At 32.9% G+C, this 10,058-nt stretch overlaps 1 protein-coding gene across 1 annotated transcript; it reads right to left on the bottom strand.

The window, feature by feature from the left end:
- Positions 1-7,565: 7,565 nt before the first annotated feature.
- LOC141699415 (secreted RxLR effector protein 161-like) lies at positions 7,566-8,270 on the bottom strand. The gene has a single exon (XM_074503497.1). The coding sequence runs from the start codon at positions 8,268-8,270 to the stop codon at positions 7,566-7,568; it is 705 nt and encodes a 234-aa protein (XP_074359598.1).
- Positions 8,271-10,058: the final 1,788 nt, after the last annotated feature.

The raw sequence follows: 10,058 nt of genomic DNA, 5'->3' as shown, positions 1-10,058 counted from the left end.
TATTGTTGTTAAAGGAAATTTGAACGGAAATAATCTTGATTATTATGGTCAACTACAAGAAATTATTAGACTTATTTATCAAGGATGCAATCATGTATATTTGTTCAAATGTATATGGTTTGATAGTGTTAGTAATGGTGTGAGGATTGATAAGAATCGTGTGATTACAATTCATATGTCTTCAAGATTGAAGTCAAATGAGATTTTTATTTTACCTAGTCAAGACTCACAATTATAAAATGGACAAATACCAGTTATTTTTCATAGGAAAGTTGGATCCAATCCGAAAAATCCCGTCTACACTACACCGGCCGCCATTCATATTGCGGTAAATGCATTTTATGTGATTTTATGACCATTTATGTGATTTTAAATGCATCTTTAATAAGTGAATTATATGTATTTTCACGTACTTTTAAATGCATTTTTATGTGATTTTTTGACCATTTTATGTGATTTTAAATGCATCTTTATTAAGTGAATTTATATGTATTTTAATGTGATTTTAAATTCATTTTATGGGATTTTATGACTATTTTATGTGATTTTAAATGCATCTTTAATAAGTGAATTTATATTTATTTTCATGTGATTTTAAATGTATTTTTATGTGATTTTATGACCATTTTATGTGATTTTAAATGCATCTTTAATAAGTAAATTTATATGTATTTTCATGTGATTTTGAATGCATTTTTATGTGATTTTATGACCATTTTATGTGATTTTAAATGTATCTTTAATCAGTGAATTTATATGTATTTTCATGTGATTTTAAATGCATTTTTATGTGATTTTATGACCATTTTATATTATTTTAAATGCATCTTTAATAAGTTAATTTATATGTATTTTCATGTGATTTTATGAATATTTTATGTAATTTTAAATGCATCTTTAATAAGTTAATTGATATATATTTTCATGTGATTTCAAATGCATTTTTATGTGATTTTATGACCATTTTATGTGATTTTAAATGTATCTTTAATAAATGAATTTATATGTATTTTCATGTGATTTTGAATGCATTTTTATGTGATTTTATGATCATTTTATGTGATTTTAAATGCATCTTTAATAAGTGAATTTATATGTATTTTCATGTGATTTTAAATGCATTTTTATGTGATTTTAAATACATCGTTAATATGTGATTTTATATGTATTTATTTGATTTTAAATACATTTTTATATGTGATTTTATTTGCATTTTTATGTGATTTTAAATGCATCGTTAATTTGTGATTTTATATGTTATGTGATTTTAAATGCATTTTTATATGTGATTTTACATGCATTTTATTTGATTTTAAATGCATCGTTAATTGTTATAAATGAGGAAGCCATCCCCGATAATGTATATCTTGCCATCGTGAGGAATGTGCTTACTGAGATCCGTGCTAATCCAAATCGGTTTGCTCGCCAACTTTCCGATGCGGAGATAGCTACATTCGCACGTACCGCTCTCGAGGCCTCGGATCCATCCTCCGATCCTAGCCAAAGGTTGCAATTGAATAACCTTATCGGTGGCGAGATCGTGCATATCGTGGGCTCCTTGATTGAAGATATCGTCCAAAAGACAGAAGCTGGTGTTGCGGAGGTATAATTTTTGACCTTCTTGTTTATTTATTTGTTTTCATTCACATGTAAATTTTGTTTCTTCTTTTTAACTAGTTTAATCAAACTTGTGTATCTAGGAAAACAATCGGCGTGCTATGGAAGTCGATAAGGATTACACGTCCGAGGATGAGGCCTCCGATGATGAGGACTTTGATGATGGCGGCGGTGATGGCGACGATGATGGCGGTGATGTCGGTAGATTTTCCGATATTGATTTGTCAGATTAGTTTACATTGATCGGTTTTAAGACTATTGTAATTTGCTACTTTGATGGTTATGGGATGTAAATTTAACATGTTATGGTTTAATACTTTATCGGTTATTTAAGATTGCTTATTATGTAATGATATGGTTTGATCCACCAGTTATCGAAGTTTGTAAATGATTTCGTAGGATTTAATTACTATTGTTTAATCATTAAATTTACTAGTTTGGTGGAATGATTTTGAGTAGTATAGGTTATTGATTGGATTGGAGATTTGGTTGTGAATATTGTTTGGTTGTGAATATTGTTTGGTTGTTTGGTTTGGTTTTATATATGGATTGCAGAAAAACCTGTAATTTTTTTTAAAAATCAGACCATAAAACCGACCGACAATAGGCATAACCGACCACTTTTGACCATTACAAAACGCAGAAAACCGACCGTCAGGTGACATAACCGACCATCTTCTTCATAAAACCGACCGTTTCCTTCAGAGGGTGGTCGGTTTTAAGACGGTCGGTTATGACATTTAAATTAGCTTCTGAAATAAAACCGACCGATGTGCACACTTTGACAACGGTCGGTTATGAGTTCCGGTCAACTTTTTAAAAACAGACATAACCGACCACCAACGGTTGGTTATGACTAAGTGACGTGGCACGTGTTCACGTGTTGCCACGTGTACAGAGTAACCCGGCATTTTAATAAAATGCCCAGACACTTAACCGACCAAACATAACCCGACCAAAAGTCATAACCGACCAGGCTAAAACCGACCATGCCCTGTGGTCGGTTATGACTATTTTAACTGAACATATTGCCTCTTAACCGGCCGTTTTTGACGATCGGTTTTGTCCTGTTTTCTTGTAGTCATGCAAAACTCATGAAATAATGTTTAATTCAATGATTTTTCAAAAATTCAGTCCAACAAATGTTACCTAGAATTTGAAGAAAAATAGTAATTACAAATTTTACATTATTATTCTATTCAATTAGGACGTCTACTTCTTTTTGGTTTAAATCTTTGAAAATATTTGATATTTTAATAAATTTACAATACCTACTTATAGTTGATTATAAAATATTTATTTAGTTTAGATTCAATGGCTATGATTAATTTATTTAAAATAACGGTCCTTATTAAATTGATAGTACACGGATCCAACGGCCAGATGTTTTATTTTGTTACTGAATTACTTGATTATTTCTTTATGTTTCAATATATGGAGGTAAGTTTTTTATCCAAACTTTTTGATAATTTTGAAATTATAATTATATGTTTCAAAATTTGAAATTTAAATAATTACGCATTGGCTCTACTTTATTGATATGAATTTTTTGTCAAGTACAATTATTTTGAAAAATTATGATTTTCAAATTAAGTAAGAAAATCAAAAGTTTGGATCCATGTTCTGAACCGCTTTAGTATCGATGCATAAATCCAGAACTAATTATGACACCTCTCTAGTGCATCCCGATTCTCAATTTCTGATATCTTACTAATGGACGTAGTACTAACTTGTGGAAAATTATCAGAAGTACTAATTTCTGAAAATTGTTGTTTTCTACATTTTATTGAAGTTATTGGACTTGACTCCCTCTTTAATATTTGAGGCTCTCGTTGGAATTGTTGAAATTTTGAACAATTTATTTGAATTTTTTGTGTTCATTGCCTGTACAGTTAAAATCTTTTTAAAGTAATAAGGTTGAAATCAAGAAAAAATATTAATTTATTAAGTTTATTATTTTATGTGGAGCAAAAATATACTGTGTCCAATATGTTGCACTGGAGAAAAATATTATTTTAGGGAGGTTATTAATTTATTGATTATTACTTCGTCCAGGTTTAACTGCAATATTTTTTAGGGGTTAAATATCAAAGTGGTCAATCAAGTTAATACCATATATTAATTTAATTATCAAACTTAATTAGGCATCATTTGAATCAGTTAAATCATAATAAATATGAAACAGATATCTCAAATATGTGTTCGAGAATTAAAAATTATTTTATGGAATTCTATATATTTTTCTCGAATTCTATTACAATCAAATGAAAATGTATGAATTATATTATTTTAGTTAATATAGTAAGAATTTTAAAAATTTATCTATTATTTATTTTTAATTTTGTAGAAATTTTCTTTATTTAAATAAAAATTATTAGTATATAAATTTTTAAAAATCTCTCTATGTCATCTAAAGTACTATGAATATTTAACTTATTTTTTTGAAATTGTATCTTTGGCTCGAAGTAACATTCCGAAAAAATGCTGAATGTTACAATACTAGTGGTTGATGTATTGAAATTATTTAGCTCAAATAATTGTAACTTATAACTTAATATTAAAATGTTGTATACAAGTCATATATATATATATTGTAACTCATAAGTTATCTAGATTTTTGGATAATTTTTTCATACAAGTTGATAATAAAAGTTGATAATATGTTTGGTAAATTATAACTTACAAGTTATTATACTTTTAGAACAAAATAAAATAAAAAGAGAAAATTTATCAAACATTATAATATATCTTAAAAATTTTGATTGTTTTAAATTAAAATTTGGGCCACAAATTATTTGAATTTATTTTTGTATATATCCCAAAATATAAGGATAAATAAAAAATTATAAAAATACTACATCAGCCAAGATGATAAACAATTGCCGTATATAAAATGGCTAAGGTACATTTATGATGAAAAATGATCATTCACTTTAATTGCCCCAGACGGTGCTTAGTGGTGTTTATGGGTTCATCAACCCTACCCATGAATACAGTGCGGCCAAAAATGGCCTTGCTACTTCCTAAATGCTATATCCTCTTCTTACTACTGAATCTAAATTTGTGCACATAAATGCTATATCCCCTTTTCACTACTGAATCTCAATTTGTGCACATCATACATCACAATGCTGGCGTCTTTGGTGTTTCTAAACCTATTTCCAACAGCTAGCCAAGGTAAGGAATTGGTCAGATTTATCATGGGGTCCACTGTCTACAAAACAAATTCTAAAAGCTACGGTTTAAATCAATCCAGTGGCCTTCAATTTAAGGTTCCTAAAATCGCTTTCCAATGAATAAGTTAGCAACAACAGATTTTCAAAAAAAATAAACAAAAAAAAAGTTAGCATCAGCATATTTCCTACAATTCTCAAGAAACAATTTATATATATGATTTTTGTAATAGTTGCATACTTTGTGGTTTGTGTGGATTGAACTTGAAAGAATACATTTGTACAACATTCTCCTTGATAATTATAAAATAAAAAATAGTAGCTTCATATGCAAAGATTATTACAGCTTACTTGGATATGGGTATGGAAAAGAATAAATTTGTATATACAGTGAGGGTATGAAGGAGTAAACCTATATAATAACAAGAATAGGACAAACATGAATAATCTTGTTCATTCTGGCTAATATTGTAATGAGTACCCAGCTGGTTAGGTGCCAGAAGGACAGCTTAGTTAATAGGTGTCAAGAACACAATATAAAATACATAACTTCTGCAGCATATATCACATATATATATATAATTAATATCACATAACTAAGAATTAAACTAAAATTTGTCTCAAATCAATAATTATTGTTTAACCGCCCTCACTTTAGTTTAATAAAAAATAAAAATAAATTAAGGAGAAGCACATAAACTTACTCTGTGAAGGCTTGGTTGAGTGCAGGCTTATCCAAGAATGCGTAGCAAGGTTCCATCACATTTCGGAATTTGTAAACCAGACTAATATATTTATAATGCATTTATATATTTGAGGACAAAAATGAGCCTCTTTCTGGGTTGGCTTTTTTCAAAACAATCACCCATATGATACTAATAATGCTTCATCAGATCAAATTTAATGACACAAATTCTTACAAATTAAGGGTGACAACGAATTCTAGATACACATGCGGTCCCTATAGATACAGATATGCTTTAATTATTCCTGATAAAATTAGCAAAAATTTAGGAACAAAAAGTTTTTTTATATGTAGCGTGAGAATATGTAATGCCTATTAAGCTGGTAACATCATATGCCAGATAAACTTAAAGTAAAATTAAAATCCAGCCATTTGGCAGAGCACATATAATTTAGCAAGATCAAGATGTTTACTATAGCTTCATACATGTCTTAGGAATCTAAAACTCATGCCATATATATTAAAATTCAGAAAGTAGTTTTACTCAGAATGGCGTCACATCAACCTGTTCCTCAACTATAAATCTGGTCGATCATCCTCATCCTTGGTTTCAGTATCTTTTTACTGGTAACCTTACATATTTAGGAAACTGCAAATGTCACCGCACAATGGTAAGATTTATATTTCCTGACCACGTAATTTCTAAGCAGAGCGAGCAAAGGAAAAAACAAACTAAATAACAGTGGAGACCATCTTTAGATAATTCCTAAACAATTTAGTTTTTCAAATAATCAAGATGTCCCAAAAACAATTACCACACCACTGATCAGGGCCCTCTTTAGTTTTATCTTTGTATAGCATATTAAGGCTTCACATTAGCTTCAGATATATACGAAATTTAATTAGACAACCCTAATAGAAATTTTAGAATGCATATAATACTCAAGATCAATGGAATTAAATATACATATATAACAAAAAAGAACCACGACTGGTTACCTCGATTAATTTGAGTTTGGCTAGCCATCATCCTCGATGCACAAGAACTAATGCACGATCCTCAAATGGAAAACAAAATACAAGTCAAGCTACAAAAAAAAGCAGGTGTTGTAGGCAATAATAGCAAAGCAGTCAACTAACTGACTTACAAAAAATTTGAAGAATTTCAATGTACCCTCAATAAGGGAGACTTAGTATGCCCCCTAATTTGTCATCGTCATTATTGAGGGCATAATCTCATTTTTTGCATGTATATTTGTGTTTTTGGTTTCGAGTGTACTTGCTTTTGTTTTTGGTGAGTATTAAAGGGTTGTTTTTAGTTTTTTTTATTTGTGTTTTTATTACTTTTCTATGCTTAATGGTGGGTGTTTGCCGTTTGTTGCCTTGTTTTTATGTAGCAGTCGATCGTGGCGGTTGTGAACGAAAAAGAGTTTCCATTTTCCGATTTGGTGGAGGTGGTGTTCTGTTCTCTGGTTGGTGTATCATGTAGTTCACGAGTGTAGATTACTTGTTTTTATATATAGAGTGTTTGATTATGAAACTGTAAAACAAAGTCTGCAGTGCTGAACTCCTTATCTTTATTACTAAAACAATACAGAAAACAAATACTTGTTTGTAAACCAGGTAATGACCTACAAAATAGGAAACTAACTTCCTAACATAACTCCACTACTGACCATTTATTTTACTACTTCTTAAAATATCTCAACTAGCTGAAAGACCAAGTCCCAGCATACAACTCGATAAATAATCACCTAAACAAAAATATTATTTAATCAAACAAGTTAAAAATAAAAACCAACATTCTCCCCTTAATTTTTAACTTGCTTCTGCAGATCCTTGACTCCCAACAATTTCCTCATCTTCTCGAATTTGACTGTTGCCAATGCCTTGGTTAATGTATCCGATTTTTGAGAGTCTGAACTGATATGCTTAATGATTATCTCTCCTTTCTCGATACACTCCCGGATAAAATGATAGCGGATGTCTATATGCTTGCTACGCCCGTGAAACACCGGGTTTTTGGCCAAGTCTATGGCTGATTTGTTGTCAATATAAAGCACCACTGGTCCAACCTTGCTCCCAGTGATCTATCCAAGTAAATTACGCAACCAAATAGTCTGGCAAGCTGCTGTAGTCACCGCCATGGACTCAGCTTCGCAGGAAGAAAGTGCTACACAACGCTGTTTTTGCAAAACCCAAGTTATTAAGCTTTCATTGAGGTAGAACACCATTCCACCTGTAGACCTTTGATCATCAACGTGTCCAGCCAAGTCGCTGTCTGAGTACCCGCTTAACAAATTGTTTCCACTATTTTTTGCATACACCAGACCATACTCCAAAGTTCCTCGAATGTATCGAAGTAATCTCTTAGCTGCGTGCAGGTGCATTATCGTTGGCTTCTCCACAAATCTGCTAATTATCCCAACTGAATAGGCTATGTCGGGTCTCGTATGCACCAAATAGCAAAGTCGCCCAACCAGACTTTTAAACTGTATCGTATCAACAAGCTTACCCCCTTCATCTTTTGTAATAGACTCTTTTGGATCCATCGGAAATTTTGTTGGATTGCAGTCCAACAGCCTAAACCGTTCGAGCAACTTTCTAGCATACCCAGCCTGTTTTATCTCGACATAGTCACTGCCTTGCTCTACTTCCATGCCCAAGTAATATGACAGCTTCCCCAGATTGCTCATATCAAATCTCTCGCTCATTTGAGTTTTGAAATCCCCTATCAAAGCAGTGCTCGTACCAGTCATCAATAAATCATCAACATAGACACCAATAATTAGCATATCTTCCCCGATTCTCTTGGTATATACAGCATGTTCATACGAACATCTATCAAAACTGAGTTGCTCTAAACACTTATTTATTTTGCATACCAAGCCCGGGGAGCTTGGCGCAAACCGTAAAGTGCCTTGATCAGCCTATATACAAGATGTTCCTTATCCTTCTTCACGAAACCCTCTGGTTGTGTAACATATACTTCTTCCTGAATTTCTCCATTCAAGAATGCAAATTTTACATCCAAGTGATGTACTTCCCACAAGTTCTTAGCTGGAAGTGCTAGAAGAAGTCTTACTATTTCAATTCGAGTGACTGGTGCGAAGATTTCATCGAAATCTCTCCCCTGTTGCTGAACATATCCTTTTGCTACAATTCATGCCTTGTATTTACTACCTCTCCATTTGCATCCTTCTTTAATTTAAATACCCACTTCAACCCAATTACCTTGTGTCCGGGAGGAAGCTCAGTTTGTCTCCAAGTCTGATTCTTTTCAACCGAATCTATCTCATTTTTCATCGCCTGTTGCCAGCTGTATTTGTTCACAGCAGTGCTAAAATTCGAAGGCTCCTCTACTCCCATCAAATATAGCTCGTCCTCATCCAACTCTACCTCTTTAGTCTTATTGTACACTTCATTCAAAGATCTAAATCGTCTGGGTTTACTGCTAGTTGTGGAATCTGATTTTGCACTTGAATGACTCGAGTCTGAGTAACTTTCACCTATTTCTGAATTTCTTGTTCCAGGTGTTTGTGACTCTTCTGGATCCCCATTAATACTGGCATTTGCACCTCTAGTAGCGACATCAACAATAATAAATGTTCCTGCTTGTACTTCTTGTCTGCAACTTTCATCAACTCCCCAGTTCCAACCCTTTCCTTCCTCAAAGACAATGTCACGAGTAACAAGAATGCTCTTGTGAACAGGGTCATATACTCGGTAAGCTTTAGTCCCGGGCTCTTTACCCAAGTTAATCATAGGTTTACTTCGATCTCCCAACTTTGTCACATGAACTGCAAGAAGCTTCATGTGCACCAAACAACCAAAGACCTTGACATGCCCAATATTTGGTTTTTCTCCACACCAAGCCTCGTAGGGCGTTACACCTGTCACAGCCCTTGTGGGGATCCTGTTCAATATATAAACTGAATGTCGAATGGCCTCTCCCCATAGCATTGAAGGTAGCTGTTTCTCTTTTAAAAAACTCCTTGACATTTCGACCACCGTACGATTTCTTCTCTCGACTGCACCGTTCTGCTGAGGAGAATAGGGTACGGTGAATTGTCTTATGATTCCAGCTTCTTCACAGTAGGAATTGAAGGCCTTGGACGTGAACTCTCCACCCCGATCGGTTCTAAAAATTTTGACCTTCCTTTCAGAATTCTTTTCGACCTGGGCCTGAAATTTTTTGAATGTCTCAAAAGCTTCATCTTTACTCTTCAACATGTATACCCACATGACCCTGCTAAAATCATCCACCAACAACAAGAAATATTTATTCCTAGCAAGTGTCGTTGGGTTGATAGGCCCGCAAATATCCCCATGTACGAGCTCTAAATCTTTCTTGGCAGTATAGCACGCGTGACTCGGAAATGATTTTCGAGTCTGTTTCGCCATTAGACAACCTGAGCACACCTCCTGCTGAATTTTGATATCTGGCATTCCCTGTACCATCTTCCCTTCTGACATCAAATTCATGGCTTTAAAATTGACATGCCCGAGGAGAGCATGCCATAACCACGAGATGTCATCAGCTTTCGTCAAACCGCATTCAGTACTTTCGCTGTTGATTATTA

The sequence above is a fragment of the Apium graveolens genome, chromosome 1 (assembly GCF_009905375.1).
Source record: "Apium graveolens cultivar Ventura chromosome 1, ASM990537v1, whole genome shotgun sequence".
Classification (NCBI taxonomy): domain Eukaryota; kingdom Viridiplantae; phylum Streptophyta; class Magnoliopsida; order Apiales; family Apiaceae; genus Apium; species Apium graveolens.
The sequence above is the reverse complement of the archived record's forward strand: the minus strand, read 5'-3'. Positions and strand labels throughout refer to the sequence as shown.

Excerpts from the sequence above, each read along its gene's own strand:
- LOC141699415 (XM_074503497.1), bottom strand. The coding sequence starts at position 8,270 with ATGCTAATTATTGGTGTCTATGTTGATGATTTATTGATGACTGGTACG.